This window comes from Symphalangus syndactylus, chromosome 3, assembly GCF_028878055.3.
Source record: "Symphalangus syndactylus isolate Jambi chromosome 3, NHGRI_mSymSyn1-v2.1_pri, whole genome shotgun sequence".
Taxonomy (NCBI): Eukaryota; Metazoa; Chordata; class Mammalia; order Primates; family Hylobatidae; genus Symphalangus; species Symphalangus syndactylus.
Genome location: NC_072425.2, coordinates 95,880,958 through 95,901,820, shown reverse-complemented (window position 1 = coordinate 95,901,820; position 20,863 = coordinate 95,880,958). Strand labels below are relative to the sequence as shown.

At 36.8% G+C, this 20,863-nt stretch overlaps 1 protein-coding gene across 12 annotated transcripts in view; it reads right to left on the bottom strand.

Annotated features, from left to right (window-relative positions):
• The window catches only part of ETV1 (ETS variant transcription factor 1), a 96,551-nt gene that overhangs the window by 38,628 nt on the left and 37,060 nt on the right, over positions 1–20,863 (bottom strand). For 10 of the 12 annotated variants that reach the window (XM_063637053.1, XM_055272561.2, XM_063637055.1 and 7 more), the window contains 2 exons: positions 7,192–7,321; positions 3,795–3,983 (listed from right to left, as the gene is read on the bottom strand). In XM_063637053.1, the coding sequence (XP_063493123.1) occupies positions 3,795–3,983; positions 7,192–7,321 (319 nt within the window). The remainder of the gene's footprint in view (positions 1–3,794; positions 3,984–7,191; positions 7,322–20,863) is intronic. The other 2 variants (XM_055272564.2, XM_055272566.2) reach the window with 1 other exon arrangement.

Here is a 20,863-nt window from a genome sequence, read left to right as displayed (position 1 = left end):
GCAGTATATGAATTAAAGATGTACTTTGAGTAAGGATTGGAGAGCAATGAACAACTTTGAGGATTTTACACACACACACACACACACACACACAACGATTAATGGCTAAAATACCTAGTTCTAAATCAATTGGATCACTGATAATTTCCACACAAAAGAGTCTTAAATGATTATATACCAGAAAAAAAAGGGAGGAGGGAAATAGAGTCTGATCTCAAACTGCATCCTCTATCTTTTAATTCTGTTACCAAACTGATCAATAAACAAAAAAACCAACCAAACAAAAACCTACTTATTGGTTTTCCTTCCATTACCATCCATTGCTGAGGAAGTAAGAGAGGAATGACTCTTCTCAAATCAGCAGGACTTTCAATTCCTCAACAATGTCCTAATTAACATTGTGTTCTAGTAAGAAACAAAACTGGGTATTATAAGGACTCAAACCCAAGCTGGTTTTAAAAAGACTACCTCTTTACTGTCAAACAGCAATGCAGACCATATTGGCTTCCAATAGATTCAAATACAGTATCAGGTTGATAAAAATAAGCATAAATCCACAGCTGATCTCCAAAGGTGAAAATAACATATAGTGTTGTATAGGTCTGGGGCAAGTCCCGCTGTTAGGACATGAGGAAGTTCTGAGGCTTCAGCAGAAGGCTAGAAATGAGTCCTATGCCTCTTCCTTCTTGGTTATACTTCATAACGATTGGCTAATCACATAATCGTTCTGTTCTGTGTTTCTCATCCATAATATCATTGACCCACCACAAAGATGTGGATTAATTAAAGATTTAAAAGTGCTCTAAAAATGCCCCAGGAGTGCTTAAAAATAACCTATAAAACACTTCTATGAGCAAATATAAGCCTATTAACCCCCCCACTAAAAGCATTCCTGAGACTTTAATTTGGAAAGTTAGCATTTAATTTCGGTAATGTTAAATGAAAATAAGGTAAAAGCTAAAGAATGGCAAAGCGATTGCTTTAGCATTTCTAAGAACACTCCATCCTGTGATTTAACTCTAGGCTCACTGGTGGTCATGGAAAGCACTGAAATTCCACCTACACCTGCAGAAAATAAACTTAGAAACTCGGATATTGCAGAGCAGTTAGGCTGACTGGCACTGCATTCATTTCCCTTCTCTTGCTTATTTCATTAGCCAAAAAAAGAAACAGAAATTATCATTAAGAACTGTCAAGGAGTGAATCAGAAAATTGTAACTTGAAGTTAAAATAAGAAACTGGCTCACTTGTGAAGCCTTAAAAGGAAGTTAATAATACTTGTTAACTGAAAGCTTTGTAAGGAATCAAGCCATTTGTTTTTACGAGTCGACCTGATTCCAGTTGGAAGTTGCTGGGGAACATGTATATATCAAACACGCATGCTTCTCAGGAAGTTGCAAGGTTTTGGTGCAATTCTTAGGAGCCACTGACCAATGGTAAAGAGAAAGTGATTCAAGAAGCTTCTGGAAAGGAGTTAACAGATAAGGAGACATACTGATGAACTCCCAGATCAAGAAAAACAGGGTGTAAGTGGTGGAAACACTGAGAAAGAGAGACAGGGCTCCTGCACAGTGGGTTCAGGAAAAAGTGCCAAAGGGCTGGCCCGAGGAGCAGAGTGAGGCTGAGGAAAGGAAGCAGGGTGCAGGCCAGTTGGCCGTAAAGCGTTCCCAGAGTGAAGTGGGGTGCCTGGCTGGAGGGGGTGTTTTGGGGAAAGGATCTGTTCCCAGAGCAAATTTGCCATTTATAACTGAGGGACTGTCATTTGTTGGCCAGAGCCCTCTAAGAAATCCTCCTCAGAAACATACGGCTTTAGAGATTTTCCTGGGACTGGCCAGCTGGTACTGTCCTCAAAACTCAGTCAGGGGTCAGTGGGAAAAGACCCCGAGCTTCCCTCTTGGAGTTCCGGGCCGGCTGTTCGCAGTCTCAGATATTTGACTTCAAGTAGAGAAACTAAAATGGATTTGGCTAAAGCATTTCAAGTTAGGTCACCTAAAACCAGGCACACTGCTTATTCAGCAGTCACCTTCCCTAAGAAATAACCAGTTTGCACAAAAAGCGAATTATACAATCTGTAATTCTGGCACTGATCAGAAGAGTGAGATTCAGTTATCAAGAACTCCGAGAAGTCACCAGTAGTGGAGAAAATAAAACTTTGTTTGTTCATACTTTTTTGTTCCCTTTTAGCTCCGCACAATGTGCATCTGTTTAATGGCCCACCCTGCAATAAGAATTCTTTCATCTGTATTTACAAAACTGTTTACACAGATGCACATACCACTGCACTCTGACAAAGTCTCAAGGCTACGGGGTGAGAAGAAAAAGATAATAGGAAGCATTTAATAACTACCCCACAAGAGGACTTAGTGATGGAAACAAGGGTGGAAAAGACAAGGCTTTGTATCACATTGTAAAGAACGCTTTCATCTTATGCCCTTTATAGCAAAATGAGTTTCTGAATTTGAGATTGAGTCCCATGAAAAAACCTATAAAAAGTAGATTTGAGTGCTCCCTTATTTTCAGAAAGTTGCCAGTGGCACATCTTCTGCTTTCCTCTGCTGATCTAGAAGATTCCTTTGGCTGAGTTATTTTTACAATGGTGTCTCAGAGCCAGTTTGCACTGACTTATTGTCAAACTTGCAGGAATTTTTTGAGCCAGTTCTTAAACACAGCCACTATTAAGAGTTAAATTATATAACTTCACAATCAAAAAATATGTTAAAAACAAAAGATAAAAATGCAAAACTCATCACTTTCTAATGATCTTACTACATTTCATTACCAATTATACACCTGAGGTTACTTATGTCTCCCGTATCCGTATGCTAGAAATACTACATTACGCTGTGCTATTGCATCTTTGCAACTCGGCATTCAGGGTTGTCACAGTGACGGCTCATAGTGGGCCATGAAAGCAATATGTACATCACAGACCCAGCAAAAGCTACTGATGAGGGCGTTTTGTTTTTCTCTCATGCAGGCTGTTGCTAAACATTTACCAGCACACCACTGCATATAGAAGCACAAGGCAGAAGAGATAAAGAAGGAGAGATGCTGTATATAAGCAACCTGGATTTTAAGCTGTATATTAAGGTAGTACATCTCAGAACCTCTACAGGTTTTATTTAATATTTTATTTAAATATGAATTTCTTAATCTCAAGGAGTCAAGAATTACCTAACACAGTATTCTCCTTAGATCTTCGCTATGTTTCTTGCCTTGCTCCTTTCTAAGTAATACTAATTGAGTCTCTATCTCTTTAATTGTATATTCTCAGTGTCCAGAGTCATGTGTCTACTGATATTAAATATTTATCACCTGGAAAAGATGGTCAACAGTTTTAATCAAATAAATTATATTCTGCAAAACTATGTACAGCTGAACCATTCAATATAAGGTAAAAAACCTAATTCCATAAGCTACCTACTAAAATTAGTCTCCTAACTTTACAGAACAAGTACACACATATGCTCATAAAAATGGGATGATCTGATTTAAAGTTTAAGTGAAGCAATTTAATTCAAGCAAAGCGAAAGGGAAATGCTCAAATGTCAGTAGATAGATTAATTTTCCATTTTAGCAACCAATTTAAATGTTTATAAAAGGAATGTTTATAAATGACTTTCTCCACAAATTATAAGTATAGATAGAGTGAGCTCTTTCTAAAAATATTTTGCACAGATGTGCAAAATTAATAGGCTCACCTTAGATCTACTCTAGGCCTTCAGAATTGTTAATACAAATTTTTTCCAAGAATGCAAAAAACAGTTTCTAGAAAACTGGTATCTGCAGGTTACCTGTGGTCCATGGGGTAGCTGCTATCTGGTATGGACTGCGATGGAGGGAGGTGAGCTGGGAAGGCCCGGTCAGGTTTCGGTGTATGAGTTGAGTTTGGAGATGCATGATGCAGTGGGGACACTGGCGTGCTGGATGGTGTGGGGGGGTTGGAGGGCCTCATTCCCACTTGTGGCTTCTGATCATAGGCACTACCCAGGGGACAAAAGAAAAGAGAACATTTCTTTCTTTGGAGCAATTTTTTTAAAAAGTTTCTAATCCAAAGGAAGAAAAGATATTTTAGACTTAAGTCAAGTGGAAATGAAAACTTTGTTGTTGCTGTTGTTGTTTAAACCCAGAACAGATAAACTTCAAAATCACAACACCCTTAAACAGAAAATAGGATAATTAATGCAAAACCTTGTAACACAACAGATATTAAATGTGTATTTTTAATGCATATACAAACAACTTAGTATAGGGAAAATTACGTCCAAAAAAGCAGTGGTATTTTTTCCATCTATTCTTGATTTAACAAAGTTTGATAGATCTTCCCTAAATCATTAAATACTTCTGATATTATATTCTTCTTTTATATTACGTAAGATTTTAAAACAAGAACATCAGCTTAATAAGGTAGAGACTATACCTGGCTTGCTTTTATTTGTGGTGGGATTTTAAGAAGGCAATGCCTTTACTTTATTTTCATTTTATTATATTAAATAAATGATGCTTGGCATTAACTTCCTCACATGGGATAATGAAGATTAATGAGGTAAATTAAAATGTCTGATATATTTAAACTTTCTTAGAGAATAAGTACAAAATAATGTTATTAGGAATAAAATCCTATTATAGTCTAACTTCTAAACACTCACAGTTACAAAAGAATAAAATGAGTAAGCTTGATTTTATATTATGATTTTAAACTGCTTTCCTATGTGTAACTTTCAGGAATGTGATTTAACTAATTTTTGTCATCTATAAAATATTTTACTAAAACTAAATTTTCTTAAAATTTTTTAACAACAGCACATTTCTAAGTTAGAATTGCTGTATTTCATTTTGCTGGGCACAGTGGCTCTTGCCCGTGATCCTAGCACTTTGGGAGACTGAGGTGGGAGGATCGCTTAAGCACAGGAGTTTAAGATCAGCCTGAGCAACATGGTGAAACCCCGTCTCTACTGAAAATACAAAAAATTAGCTGGGCGTGGTGATGCATGTCTGTAGGCTCAGATATTCACGAGACTGAGGTGAGAGGATCGCTTAAACTCGGGAGGCAGAGGTTGCAGTGAGCCCAGATTGCGCCACTGCACTCCAGCCTGGCTGACAGAGTGAGACCCTGTCTCCAAAAAAATAAGTAAAATAAAATAAAAAGCAATCATCAGTACACTTTTTTCTTTAGAAAGAAATATTTCTTTTTGAATTAAATTATGTAATAATTTATTCTGTTGCTCCATCAATGCAACGGAATTATTTCCAGCTGCAAAAATCTTTTACAAGGAGTAAAGGAATATATGCTGCACCAGGCTGCTCTTGCTTTAAAGCAAAGTCAACAGTGTTCATATAATGAATTGCATGTTTGGTTCCACCTATGTTCTTTACCAGTATTTCTGAAGAAAAACCCACTTCTTTTGTGAAATGGTTCACCTAACTCATTCTCATGAATGAAGAAAAAAATGATACTATTCCCCCATGAAATGCTGTACTCAATAATATTTTCTGTGTAGAGATGGAAGTACCAGAATTTATTGCATATACCATATATCACTGTGGGGATTATTCATCCCCCAAAAGAAACACAAAATATTCAGGTAATTCCTTTATTATTGATTTGTGGATGTCAGATATGGCATATAAAACAGTGATGATTTCACAGTCACAATTCTGATTAATGCTGAAAGGCAATGACAATTCTATATCTAACTGGCATTGACTAGAAATTCCTCAATATGTTAAATAATTATGCTGTGGATACACAGTACTTATAAGGAGAAAATGCAAAAACAAAACTAAACTATAAAATAAAACTCCGATCGATCAATACTGTCTTATCTGAACTCAGTATGCTTTAATAGTTAGCTTCTACAAGAGACCTTTTTTTATAAAACTTTGCAGTTTCAATTGAGCTAGCTCATACTTTCAGGCTCTGGTGAACCTCTTAGAAAAGCAAATATAAAAGACAAGTTTGCAAGAACAAATGGTAATAAAATATCTGAGCATTGGTCAGCTGCCATAATGGCACAAGTCTATGTTTCTTTTTCATTTTTGAGATGGAGTCTCGCTCTTGTTGCCCAGGCTGGAGTGCAATGGCGTGATCTCGGCTCACAGCAACCTCCACCTCCCAGGTTCAAGCGATTCTCCTGCCTCAGCCTCCGGAGTAGCTGGGATTACAGGCATGCGCCACTATGCCCAGCTAATTTTGTATTTTTAGTAGAGACGAGGTTTCTCCGTGTTGGTCAGGCTGGTCCTGAACTCCCGACCTCAGGTGATCCGCCCAGCTCTGCCTCCCAAAGTGTTGGGATTACAGGCATGAGCCACCACATCTGGCCTATGTTTCTAGAATCTTACATGTCTTGGACATAAAGAGTGTATGCAATAAATATCTAAGGAAATATTTAATAGAAGACCCCTTTGGGTCATAATGTACAATGAATCTGAATTGATATAACTTATAAAACAGTACGAATATTTGGAATAATTTGTGTAAGTTTCCAAACTTCTTTTAAGAACTAAGTTTCTACTGTGATTGAGAGTGATAATACTCAGTAGAGGCAGCCAACTTTTTCTTTATGCAATTAAAGGCCAATATGAAAAGTAGCATCATGCAATTTACTTTGAAGGGTTTTTAATGAACACATATGTGATCAAATTTTCTAATAAATGAACACTGTACTTTTACTGCACCACCCTTTATTATCATAAGAAGAACAACCAGCTTTTTAATAGATAATAGCCTCTGCTAAGCCTTATGAAATTCCATTTTTATTGCCATTGTCCATGAACTCATCTTATAGATCATCTGCAAAGCCTGACAGATAACTAATGTACTGCTTAGACCTGCCAAATGTTTCATTTTTTTCTACAAACTCTCTATCTAAAGTGTATAATGCATTCATTCTAATGGGAACTTTCAAAAGCTGCTTGTGCCAAGTAAAACCCCTTTTTCCAACCCAAGATGCATCACTACAGTAGAAAAGCAACTAATGATCTGGATAAAAATTATTGCTTTAAAATGAATCCAAAGTGTGTGATTGGATGGTAAATAGTTCTTTAGAGTTCTGCTAAATGCATTACCTAATTAGCTTGTTACATATTAAAGATGTAACTCATAAAATATGACTTGAGATTTCATATTATTCTGGACTTTTTGATTCAGTAAGAACCACTATCCTACATACATACACCTGGTGGCTTTACCTGACATTGTACAGGCACTTTTCTCCATAGCTGAATTTAAAGGGCTGTTCTTGACTGCAGGCAGAGCTGATTTCTGAACATGGACTGTGGGGTTCTTTCTTGATTTTCAGTGGTAGGCCATGAAAAGCCACTAGAAAAAAGAACAAACATATCCACAAAAATTAAATGCTGTTAGGAATTATGGAGATTAATGTGTTCTACTTCTCTTGTTAAAAATGTCATTCACATTTCATATTAACTTATATATGTAAGAAAAATCACGTTTGATGAATTTCAGTAGCAGAAGATTTCAGAGAATCTTCATATACTCCTTTTCTGCCTTTATTGTGTAACAAAATGCATGCTTGAATTTTCTCTCATTACTTAAGTGAATCACTTGTAATTTGCTTACCTAATATTAACAATGCTAGAAGCTCAATTTCAAGAAAGTACATTTTGAAAACATATCAGAAAGGTTTCCAATGACTAAAGCAGAAAAATTACAACTGATTAGCCAAGAATCAACTAAAGACCAAAATATAATTTTAAGCATTATTGAAAGGAAAATATATCAACTGCATCAATAATAATAGTTTAATGAAATGACAACTAGACTGGGACAAAGAAAATCCAGGTGCAGGTCCAGAAGTGACTGATATTACTTTGGGCAAAAACTCAACATCTTTGAGGCCAGTTCTCATCTATAAAATAGAGATTAAGTATCTGCCTATCTAATTACCAGAACTGTGAAGATGAAATCTGAGAAATAAGTAAATGTTGTTTGTCACATGTAATCTACCATGAAACAATTATTTGATATGAAATGATGTTTTCACCTTTTTACTGTGACTTAATGCATAGTAACGCTTACATGTATTTATGTTTAATAACGTACAAAGCTACATCACAAAATATGAAAACTAGAAAAATACGTATATGGGGAGGGAATCACAGCTGTAAATTCAATAATTAAAAAAACATGCTATAGGCCGGGTGCTGTGGCTCACGCCGGTAATCCCAACACTTTGGGAGGCCAAGGCAAGTGGATCACCTGAGGTCAGGAGTTTAAGACCAGCCTGAGCAACATGGTGAAAGCCTGTCTCTACAAAAATACAAAAATTAGCCAGGTATGATGGCAGGTGCTTGTAATCCCAGCTACTTGGGAGGCTGAGACGGGAGAATTGCTTGAACCGAGAAGGTGGAGGTTGCAGTGAGCCGAGATCGTGCCATTGCACTCCAGCCTGGGCAACAGAGTGAGACTCCACCTCAAAAAAAAAAAAAGAAAAAAAAAGCTATATATTTTTTATTCTTCGATATGAAACTGAAGAAATGCCTATTAGAAATCATATTAGAATAATTAAATTTTTGGTATAAATGGGAAATTGGTTTAAAAAAGGAAAAAATAGTCATAAGAATAGATTTTGTAATTTACATATAATATCCACAGGTATGAATAGTCAAGGGATAAACACATAACAGAGACACACGTTCTGGAGATTTATTCTAACTCTTACACAAACTAAAATTAAAACACAGTATGTTAAGTCCGCTTTCCAAAAAGGAAGATATGACAAGAGGAATTTTGTGGTTTTTGATGTCATTTGTCATTCAATCTTAATTATGCCATTATAGAATTATAAACTTGCATTAGCTTGAATGTTATATATAATTTTTAATATAAAAATTTGGTATCACAAACTACCAAGCTTCAAGAAAACAAATACTATTTGTTTTATATGCATATAATTTTGATACAAGTGTTCAATGGCAATCAAGAGTCATCTGAAATATTCTAGAAAACAAATTTGCCAAATAGGCACATTTTACTTAAGTGATCTAAGAGAAACTTAACACATAATAATAAAATAATTACCCTGGGTATACTATTTCAAAGCATTTTTTAACGTAGTGTGTGTGTACATACATGTTTAGTATGCCTATTCAAAGTAAAGAGAAAAGAAAAAGAGAAATTTTGTCTATCTCCATATATCAAGAATACTCATGTGCATTAACTTTACCAAGTCAGAAAGCTCTAATTCTTCTGATAGAAAAGGCCTAAGAGCCTCAAGAATCAATTATGAGGATTTGAATTCTGATTTGAACAAACCAACTATAAAAAGACAACTCTGCAATAAATAAGACATTTTAGTATAGACTAGTTATTAGATAATTTAATAAATCATTGTTAATTTTGTTGGATGTAACAATAGTTGTATTTAAAAAGTTTTAATGTTAGAGGCTCTTAAAATATTTACAGATAAAATATCCAGAATTTTCTTTAAAATACTCCAGAAAAAATAATTGTGTATGAGGAAAGTGATGAATAAGACTAGAAAAATGTTGGTAAATGGTAAAAGCCAATTGAAGGGCAGGAGGGAGTTAACATTATTCTCTTAACATTTGTCTCTGTGTCCTAAATTTCCTGGGTAAACATTTTTTAAATGTGAAAAGAAAACCCACGAAGAATTTAAAGTAGTGCCCTAGGCCCAGTACGGTGGCTCACACCTGTAATCCCAGCTCTTTGGGAGGTCAATGTGGGGAGATCACTTGAGTCCAAGAGTTGGAGACCAGCCTGGTCAAACCCCATCTCCACTAAAAATACAAAAATTAGCCAGATATGGTGATGTTCACCTATAATTCCAGCTACTCGGGAGGCTGGGGCACGAGAATCACTTGAACCCGCGAGACAGAGTTTGCTGAGATCGCGCCAGTGCACTCCAGCCTAGGTGACAGAGCGAGATTCTGCCTCGAATAAATAAATAAAGAAAATTGTCTCCCAGTGTATATCTGCGTGTTGTGTGTGTGTACATGAGATCTTAGAATAACAAATACTAAATGACACAGCTTTGTAATACATTAACCATGCATTTCTTTTTTCTTTTTTTTTTTTTTTTTGAGACGGAGTCTCGCTCTGTCGCCCAGGCTGGAGTTCAGTGGCGTGATCTTGGCTCACTGCAAGCTCCGCCTCCCAGGTTCACGCCATTCTCCTGCCTCAGCCTCCCTAGTAGCTGGGATTACAGGCGCCCACCACCACACCCAGCTAATTTTTGTATTTTTAATAGAGACGGGGTTTCACTGTGTTAGTCAGGATGGTCTCGATCTCCTGACCTCATGATCCGCCTGCCTCGGCCTCCTAAAATGCTGGGATTACAGGAGTGAGCCACCGTGCCCAGCCTCTTTTTTTTTTTTTAAATAAGTGGTTTTCAATTATTTATTACATCTTTGAACATATTTAGCAAAATGTGTATTTCCAAGTTTTGTTTTGTTTTTTAACTTTCATTTTAGGTTCAGGGGTACATGTGCAGATTTATTATATAGGTAAACTCGTGTCATGGGGGTTTGTTGTACAGATTATTTCATCACCCAGATACTAAGCCTAGTACCCAGTAGTTATTTTTTCTGGTCCTCTTCGTCTTTCCACCCTCCATCCTCAAGTAGCCCCCAGTGTCTGTTCTTCCCCTTTGTGTCCATGTGTTCTCATCATCTAGCTCCTACTTATAAGTGAGAACATGCATATATCCAAGTTTTAGCACTTCAGATTAAGTATTGAGTTGTACATTTTCATAAGAAAAAGTAGTAGCAACATATAAGGAATTCAAGTAACAAATCATATTATACCTGAGAGATTAGATCAGGTTTACATGACTAACAATTGATGACCTCTATAGCTAATAAATATGCATGCAGTATGATATAAAGTTTATCATATTTATCAAAATGTCAGCCATACTGGAGACTATAATGTTTAATATTACTATATTTTAAGTCTTGAGTACTATGAAGTAGGAAAATATTTATAAACAGGACACAAAAAGTACTAACCATAAAAGACAAAATATCAGCAAATTAAGCTTCAATGAAATTAAGAACACCTTTTCAAAAGACACTATTAAAAAAAGGAAAGTAAGTCACAAGCTATAAGATGTTTTAAGTAGAAAGATCTGACGAAGAACTCATATTTAACAAAATAAGAATTGCAGCATATCAGTAAGACAAGACAAATTCCCCATTTAAAAAATGGGCAAAAAGTCTTGAAACAGGCAGGTAGTTCACAAAAGAGGATATCCAGATGGCAAAACAAATCGGAACGACAACAAAATATATGCAAAGGTATTTAAAATCTTTATTCTTCAGCAAACTGCAAAATAATCCACATGAGATTATCACTGTATAGCTGTATCAGATAGATATAGATATCACTAGAATGACTAACCAGCAAAAGATAGACATTACGAAGTTTTGGTGAAGACATGAAGCAATAAGCTGCTGAGAGTATGGATTAGTATAATAAGCACTTTGGAAAACTTTCTGGCAATATCTACTAGGGCAATAGAAATCTACTCTATGATCCATTAATACGCCCTTAGGATATATCCAAGAAAAACGAGTGCATATGTTCACCAAAAGACATGTGTGAGAATTTTCAAAGAAGCTTTATTCATGATAGCAAAAACTGGAAAAACTCAAATATTCATCAATGGGCAAATGGATAAATAAATCATGGCATATGCATACAATGGAATGAATACTATACAGGAATAAAAAGGGACAAATTACATGCAAAAACACAGATGATCTCACAGGTAAAAAGTTATGGAAATACATCTTGCTGGAAACATTTTATATCTTGCTCTGGGTGGTGGTTATATGGATATATACACATGTAAAATTCGTCAAACTATACACTTCAGATTTTTGCATTATGATGAATGTATATCAATATAAAATTTAAAAAACTGAGGGACATTAATTGAAGCTACACTAATTAAGTTACTTGAACATGTCTGGCCTTCTGACCCAGCTGAGACATCTGAAAATGTGCTTCAACTTCACAGGAGAAATTATTCCAGATGGGTAGGGAATGGAGGGTGGAGAGAAATGGCATGTTTGGGGCACCATCAAGAATGGCTGCTAGCATAACAACAGCCTTCTATCAAAATGTCAATTAGCATGGACCTAGAAGCAAAAGGCATGATCCATGCTAGTGGAAATGCTATTTGGTGCTCTATTGCTTTCAGATTGGCCCAGTGAGTTTCCTGGAGTGACCTTAGAAGAAAGGGCATGTCTTCGTCTGTTTAGGCTGCTGTAACAAAAATACCATAGACTGTATGGTTTATAAACAACAGGTATTTATTGCTCACACTTCTGGAAGCTGGGAAATCCAGCATCCAGTCACCAGCAGATTAAGTGTTTGGTAAAAGCTCACTTCCTGGTTCACAGGTAGCCATCTTCTTGTTGCAACTTCACATAGCAGAAATCACAAGTGAGCTCCCTGGGATCTCTTTAGTAAGGGAATAGGGGCACTAATCCCATTGGCTCCATCTTCATGACCTAATCACTTCCCAAAGTCCTCACCTCCAAATACCATCACATTGGGGAGTAAGTTTCAAAATCCGAATTTGCTGGGGTGGGGGTGGTGGGACGGAGACACAAACATTCAGTCTACTGCAGGGCATAAGGATTCTCAAAAGGTTATCAGAGGCAAGCTGATCCCTGAACACAGGATCCCCAAATCTGGCACATCATCAAATTATCTAGGGAGCTGCTGGAGAAACACAGATTCTCAAACCTCGTTTGTTATTGGTTGGATTGTGTCCCCGCAAAATTTACATGTTGAAATTTCAACACCGGAATCTCTTATTTGGAAGATTAAATTAACATAAGGTCATTAAGGTGAGCACTAATCCAATATGACTAGTATCCTTATAAAAGGGGGAATCTGGATAAAAAAACATGCACACAGGGAGACTGCTACGTGAAAATGAGGGCATAGGTAAGAGTGAGGCCTCTACCAGCCAAGGAATGCCAGAGGTTCCCAAGAAACTACCAGAGCTAGGGAAGAGGCAGGAAATAGATTCTCTCTCACAGCCCTCCGATCCCTGCTGACATCCTTCATCTTGGATTTCCAGCCTCCAGAATTGTGAAACAACAAATTTCACAAAGCAACCTAGTTTGTGATACTTAGTTACAGCAGCTCAAGAAAACTAATACACCACTCCCAGAAATTCCATTCATTAGAGCTGGGTTGTATCAGGATTCTGAATCTTATAAAACTTTTTAGGTGATGCTCATAATTGGGCAAATTTGAATCCACTGTGATCTGATGTATGCTGCATTCAAATAGGTCCAGTAGTTGAAAAGAGTTTTTTTTTTTTTAAAATCCAGCAACATCTTCCTTTTCCTTAGATGCCGACACTCAAGGATTCTTACAAGTTCTTCCGCTCCAGCAGTTCTGGGATCCCCAACTCTCTCCATAACAGGTTCAACCTATGTGGGCCTCAGTCACTATGGGTCCTTGAAACTGATTTTTTTTTTTCTAATCGTAAGTCAAATAAGTAATCCAATGAATCTGAGATGGCAAAAAAAAAAACTTTTTTTTTTGAATTGCTACATGTGAGGAAAAAAGAGAAAGCCAACCTAAAAATCTTCAACTTATAGCACAAAAGCCGTAGGCTACACTATTTTCCTCATTTTAACTTTCCTGCTTCCTGGAGATTCTATGTCACAAAAATGACTTCTCTTATTTATTCTTAAATAAGAGTACTGTAGAGACCCCCCATCAGAGAGGGCTGAGTTGAAAACGTGTTGGGTATTTCATCACAGGGCTGAGAATCTGAGTCTGCTAACAGGCGGTTTTCCAGTTCATTGGCACAGGCACAAGCGAAAGCAGCACATTCATTTTGTGCAATTTGCTTTACCTTCCCACATGGAGTTGGTGCATGTAAAAGGCTGTTAAGTACTAAATTATTCCTTATCAAATCACCATCATCTGGAGTCATGATCAACACTAATTAAATTACTTTCGTTGAACACGGCTCCAGCCTGCTGCCGAGGCTGCTAGGTACTTTTCATTTCTCTTACAGTACCGTCCTTGCTGGGTCTGGAACAGAGTTACAGGCATCTGCATTGTTTGTAGTTTTAATTAAAGTGAATCTTTCCTTCTTCAAGTGTACCAAATCAAGTGAGTTAAGTCCTTCATTTCATTTGCAAAGCGGTGGTTCAAAATGATATTATATTTTTTATCCCTGACTTCAGACAGGTCAGATAATTTATCTAGAAAATCTGCAGTCTTCCTCTGGCATTCTTCAAACACATTTTCCATGGAAACTTTTATGATCCACAACTCCTCCGGACAATCAAATTTTTGGGAGGAAAGGCAGAAAGAACACTCAAGAGATGTTTCGTGCATTTTTTCTTTGATGGAAGCTTGACCTTTAAAACCACATCTTAAGGCTGACTAATGATCACTTGAGTTCTTCTAATGGTTAAATTTAAGAGCTCCAAAATACCAAGACTTTAAAAAATGCACTTCCAAAATAAACTTAACCACTTCTTAATTCAGAAGTTTACTTGGGGTTATGGTATTCCTCATGAAGTGTTTGCTTAACTAGTAACTGTTTTCATTTTAGAACTATGAACTATGACACATCATTGCTTTCAATTTTTTCTACCTATATTTTAGAAAGAGGGCACAATCTCATCATTATTATTCTACCAGAGGATAGAAATGCCCTTAGCTTTCTAAAAGCAACAATGCTTGTATACAACTACAGCTTTGGCTGAGGGTAGATACATAGTGTAAAATCACATCTGAACACTTGAAATATAAGTGGAGAATATGCATTTATTTATTTACTTATTTTATTTATTTATTCATTCATTTATTTATTTTGAGACAGAGTCTCACTCTGTCCCCCAGGCTGGAGTGCAATGGCAGGATCTCAGCTCACCACAACCTCTGCCTTGTGGGTTCAAGTGATTCTCCTGCCTCAGCCTCCCAAGTAGCTGGGATTACAGGTATGTGCCACCATGCTCAGCTAATTTTTTTGTATTTTTAGTAGAGACGGGGTTTCACCATGTTGGCCAGGCTGGTCTCAAACTCCTGACCGCCTCAGCCTCCCAAAGTGCTGAGATTATAGGCGTGAGCCACCACACCTGGCTGAGAGTATGAATTTAAAATTTGCTCATAGGAGAATAATTTCCCAAACAATCATAACATTGGGGCATTATTTGTATCCTTACATTGAAAACAGATAATGTTTGTTACAACTGACTGGTTAATGTAAATCCAGAGAATGAACAATGAAATCTATGAATCACGTATGTTTTTGTTTATATTTTTACAGTGAAGATGATGATGTCTTGTAAATTTAACAAAGATAACATGTTTAAGTGTTGACTGAACAAACTCTGGTTGAGTTTGGAATCCTAATAGAAAACACTAATTGTAATCCTAATAGAAAACACTAACTATACAAAAAAAAAATAAAATAAAATAACTCAAACACACATAATATTTAACCATTTTCAAAGAATTGTCCCATATTCTATTTGATTCTCATGAGTTAAGAAAAGAACATATATAATCCTTCCCATTTAACAGACCTTTTAAAAAGGCACAAAGAAGTTAAGCACCATGTCTGACTGAAGGTCTCACACTAAATCATAACACATCAAGAATTACAGCCCTGGGCTCAATCTTAAGATTGTAACTGTTGAACTCTTGAGTATATAATTCAAATTGATTTATACACACACACTCATTATTTCCTTCATGCATGAGCACCACTTTCACATTATACGAGATTTTTATTCATTCATTTCTTCAGCAATTAATTCATTAATTCATTTGTTAATTCATCTACCATGCCCCAGACACTATGGCAGGTCCTGAGAGGGTGAAGGAGTATGGAGCTATGGAATGAAGATAAATAGTAAGACACAGTCCTTATTATCAAGAGCTCATAGAAGTCCAATTAGAGCTTTATTTGGTGTTTTAAAAATTCCCTAATAAAGACATTAGGCAGTATTCTTTAAGTTTGACTAATTCATGTGTCTCTGATACATGTATCTGTATGTATGACCTTAGTACTATATTCTTGGCACATGTATCTAAATAAAAACACTTCTCAGAGTATTCATGTTTGCTTTTAGGCAATCTGCCTTCTTTCAATTTATTGCATTTAAAAATTCACACCACTCATATTCCACTGAAGGAAGAATGTTGCTATTCAACATTTGAAGCTTCCCCTATACTCTGATAACCAAAATGTCACAATGATGGAATGGTCTCCTTCTATATGTGGACAGCGAAAGTAAATACAGTGATAAGTTGTCTTGGCTCTGACCTTTCACTCTGCTTTCCTCCCAACTCTTGTCATAAGAGTGAAATAGGGTATCAGTTTCTGTGAGTAGCAAACAATTACCCTGGGAAGAGAAACACATCACATTTTTAATTCTTCTCTAAACAGAAATAAAATTTATAGTTTTGGAGGAAGAGCCTTGAAGACAGTCTCTTTATTTTGAGGTTGTGTTTTCTGGTCTGTTCAAAAATTATGTTTTAGAATCGTCTTCTGTATGCTGTTCTAGAACAGAGGTTGGCAAATTACAGCCCATGGGCCAAATCTGGCCTTCCACCTGTTTTTGTAAATGAAGCGTTAGTAGAACACTCTCCCACCCATTCATTTCGGTCTAGTCTAGGGCTACTTTGAGCTACAATGGCCAAATGGAGTAGTTGTAACAGAAACCATATGACCCACAAAGCCTGAAATATTTACTATCTGACTCTTTACAGAGAAAAGTTTGCTGATTCCTGTTCAGAATATAGTCTATAATAAAAAAAGGAGAAGGAAAACACCAAAGTGGCTGGATGGAAAGTGACACCTGCTAGTGACAGAGACAGCTCAACTAGTCAACAAAGGACACTTAATTTTCATCCCTTAACTCTTGGTTTACTCTGACTCTCAAAACCAAAAATGTGCAGACTTGTGTAGCCAATTTTACAGCAATATACACAAACTAGCTGATTAAAAAAATGACACAAAATTGAGACTAAAGCTCTACAAATTTATGTGCTTTGAGAAATTTCAAGGCATTTACTTAGATCAGGGTAATGATGTATAACATGGAGAATTTTTTGCACCTGTCTAAAAAATATAACTGAAAAAGTCAGAACAAATCATAGTGTGGATACTAAAGTGCTTGTAAAAAAAATTTTCACTTGGCTATAGCAGTGATTTAAAAAAAAAAAAATCTCTGTAAAAGGGAGGGGGGAAGTAAATGGTATACATAAATTAGATTATTTAAGACCAGATACAAGCATGGCATGAAAAATGCACACATCGTTTTATACAAATATATGTAGTTAGGAATACACTCAGTAGATGAAAAGCATTCACTTTAAGTTAATATCACTTCAATTTCAGGTAATAAATGGATCGCAATGACCTCAATTAGTGCTCAGTTAAATTCTAGAAGCAAAGGGGAAGGCTTGAGTATAAATAAAGACAATGGTGTCACATGCTTTGTGAATCCATCTTCCAAGACACACAGAAGCAGAAGGCACTTTCAGCTGCATCTGAGGCTCTCAAAGATTCTTTCTAGTACATTCACCTCTTCCAAGCCCTCCCCACCCCCACTGTGTACATATACCACTCACACATACACACACCAATATCCATTACTAAAGGGCCTAATCTGAGCCATCAGCAGAGTGCCTTTATGGGGCCATTAAACCATTTCTCTTGTTTACAGTGCCTGAAGAAAGATGTGAATTATGTCTGTGACAAAACAAGCGATAACATTTCTAAACTGCTATCAAAATGCAAACTGAAACACATTTAACGACAGGGACCCTGATTCGAGTTTTCATGATTTTCCATCATTTGCAGCATCTGGAAATACATTCACCTATAATATTTCCGAGAGAGGAATTTAGACCATAGCACAGCAAGTTGATATGTATTTTTTTCTTAAATAATATTCTTTAAGGAGAGCAGCCATTTAAAAAAAAAAATGCCACCAAGTTTTAAAGGAGTATTGTCAGTCTGCAGAGATCAGATACCCAGTTTGCCCCTGGAAGTTATTTTGGCAACACAGGGGAAAAGTGATGTGAACTCTCATCCCTTTTTAGGAACATCAGGGTTTTTAAATTGAAGCAGACATTAGATATGATTAAGTTTTCAGGATTGAGCCAGTGTTTGTTTTAGCTTCGGAGACCTTTGTACTAAAGGAATCACAATTGGAAGCCCAATGTGCAAAACAGGTAAGAGTGGAGCTACCTTTATGGGGCAGTCATCAATATGCCCCCACCTTGCTTCCTGAAGTAGATCCTTAGCACGTGCAAGGATCTTCCTGGGCAGTTCAAAAATCAGTGCTGAGTCTCAGAACTCATTTCACAGAAGGGAGCATCAAACTTTTGTGAGTGTGTTTGTGTGTGTGAGTGTGTGTGTGTATGAGAGAGAGAGAGAGAGATCCCAAACTCCTACCAGTAACAGTAACTTCACACTCTCTTGCAGGGATCCCTGAGTAGTCTTGCCAGGGTGTACCTAAATGAAGGAGATACAGTTTGAAAAAGCCCCGGAAGTGATCAGGTGTCTACAGACTTGGAAACTAGTGCTGAGGACAGAGTGGCGGCCTTCGGATGAATGCTGCAGCCTCATAAGGCAGCTGTTTCTCAAAAGCAGACTTAAACATTCAACTGTCTCTACATTGGAGAATACCATAACATCTTAATAGAAGAGAATGGGTAAGTATTCCAGATTGGGGTCCATCTTTCATCTTTTCAAAAAGTAGTGGGGATACCAAGATGTGGCCAACTCTCACTTTCAGAAGGTCACTTTCCCCCAGCCCTGATGATCTAAATCAGAGGTTGTCAACATTTCTTTGTTTCAGAGTGGTTGCAAATAACTTCAATTAACTGTGGTCATTTAAAAATCAGCTTCAAAATCTTCTGATTTAAAAATCCAAACTGCTGGCTTCTCTAGGAACACACACACACACACACACACACACACACACACACACAATATCAAGCAATACTGGGTCCAATTTCCTGCTTGAAAAACAGGTCGGGAGTTGGCTGAGCCACTCTCAGCTGCCCCTTTGGCCAGGACCTGTGCTTTCCTATATGCCACAGTCCCCACAGTCCCCACCACTCCATTCCCCATACCACTTGGGCTAAGTTCACTTCACTCACTTATCAGCCTGCCTACCCCCTATTTAACACATAGATAAGAAATCATGTTTACAAGTAAATGTGCACGTGCATGTTCTCTCTCTCTCTCACACACACATACACATCATCTCTAATTAGCAAAAATAAATATTATAAAACTTATGTTACACTCATGAGTTAAATACTCAAGTACCTACTCACGGGCAATAAGACATAGTGGCAAAGCTAGCAGGCACTTAAATCTGCCTAGTTCCAAATCTTGCCACTGCCACTTATTAACTGTAAGACTGGGCAATCCACTTAACCTCTCTGTACTTCGGTTTTCTCATCTATAAAATGGGATAATAACAGCACCTGCCTCACAGAGTTTCTGATAGGACTAAGGGAGCCACTACGTATAAAGTGTATATTGAGTCCTTAATGATGTTAGTTGTTGGTGTTATTATTCAAACCCGGAATCATCAAGTGTTACAGCCAAAAGAGAACATGTAGATGACCCGGTCACATAAAAGCTGACCGATTACAAACATGGAGACTAAATCTTGGCTTTGCCACTTACTAACTGAAGGGCTTCTGGTGAGCTAGGTAACCTTTGTGTTACTCAGTTTCCCCTTTTGTAATATCAAATATTGTAATATCAAAATTATTCATTATAATTTCAAATATTGTAATGTCAAAAATCCCACAGAACTTGCTCATGGGATTTGTGTAAGAATTTAATGAGGTAACACATATGAGAACTTAATAGTACCTGACATGTGGCAAGTACTCACTAAATGTTTGTTACTACTAGTAATAGTCCAACCACCTCCTTATACGGAAGACAAACAGACTCAAGGATGTACACTGACTTGTAGAAACAGAGCTTCAAGCCATCAGATGTTACTTCACTACTTTTTCTATTTAATCTTGTTTCCAATTTCTCTATCAGCCAACTACACACTAAGAGCAAAAAAATAAATAAAAATAAACATGGAAAAAGTCAATTAGGACAAGGTATCCTGACAGAAGGAAAAAGCAAAAGGTGTGGCCTGGTAGAAAGAACACTGGATTAGGAGTTGAGTAATCTCTACCCAGTTCCTACCCAGCTAGCTGCATAATCATGGACTAACTGTGCAACCTCCCTGGGCTTCTATTCCTAATCTGCAAACTGAAGCCGTTAGGCCAAGTCATCTTTTTTGTAGCTCTAAAATGTAATGCCTGTGTGTAAGTGCCTGCTTATTTACTGATGTAAGAGAGAAGAGGAAAATGGCAAAGGTCTGATACAAGAATTCCAAGGGCATAACATTCTAAAGCCATTTACTAATAAGGGCACAGAGCTCTACAAGCTTCAATAATAACTGAGGGCATTTGCTGCATTTTAGCAAAGGGTGGCAACCAACGTTCATAATGGCAACCCTTAATCACCACGAAAAAGCAAAATTGGGTATAAGTACTATATTTAAGAACGGAGGGAGGGTACATAATGCACATTAGAAAGAGGTACATGCAATACGGTTAACATTTTAGAATACTTGATGCTTTAAAATGTGACTACAGGGACCCCCCACTTTTCAGTAGGAAATTTGGGAAAGTAAGATGTTATTATATTAATAAAGAAAAGGCAGAATTGAAAGACAAAGTTAGATTCCTAATTTTAAAAGCATCACAAGCATCATCAATTGCAAAATAAAGAGACCAAATGCAGAATATGTTGATTCATTCCTGTAAATTTTAAAGCCAAAACTTAATATAATG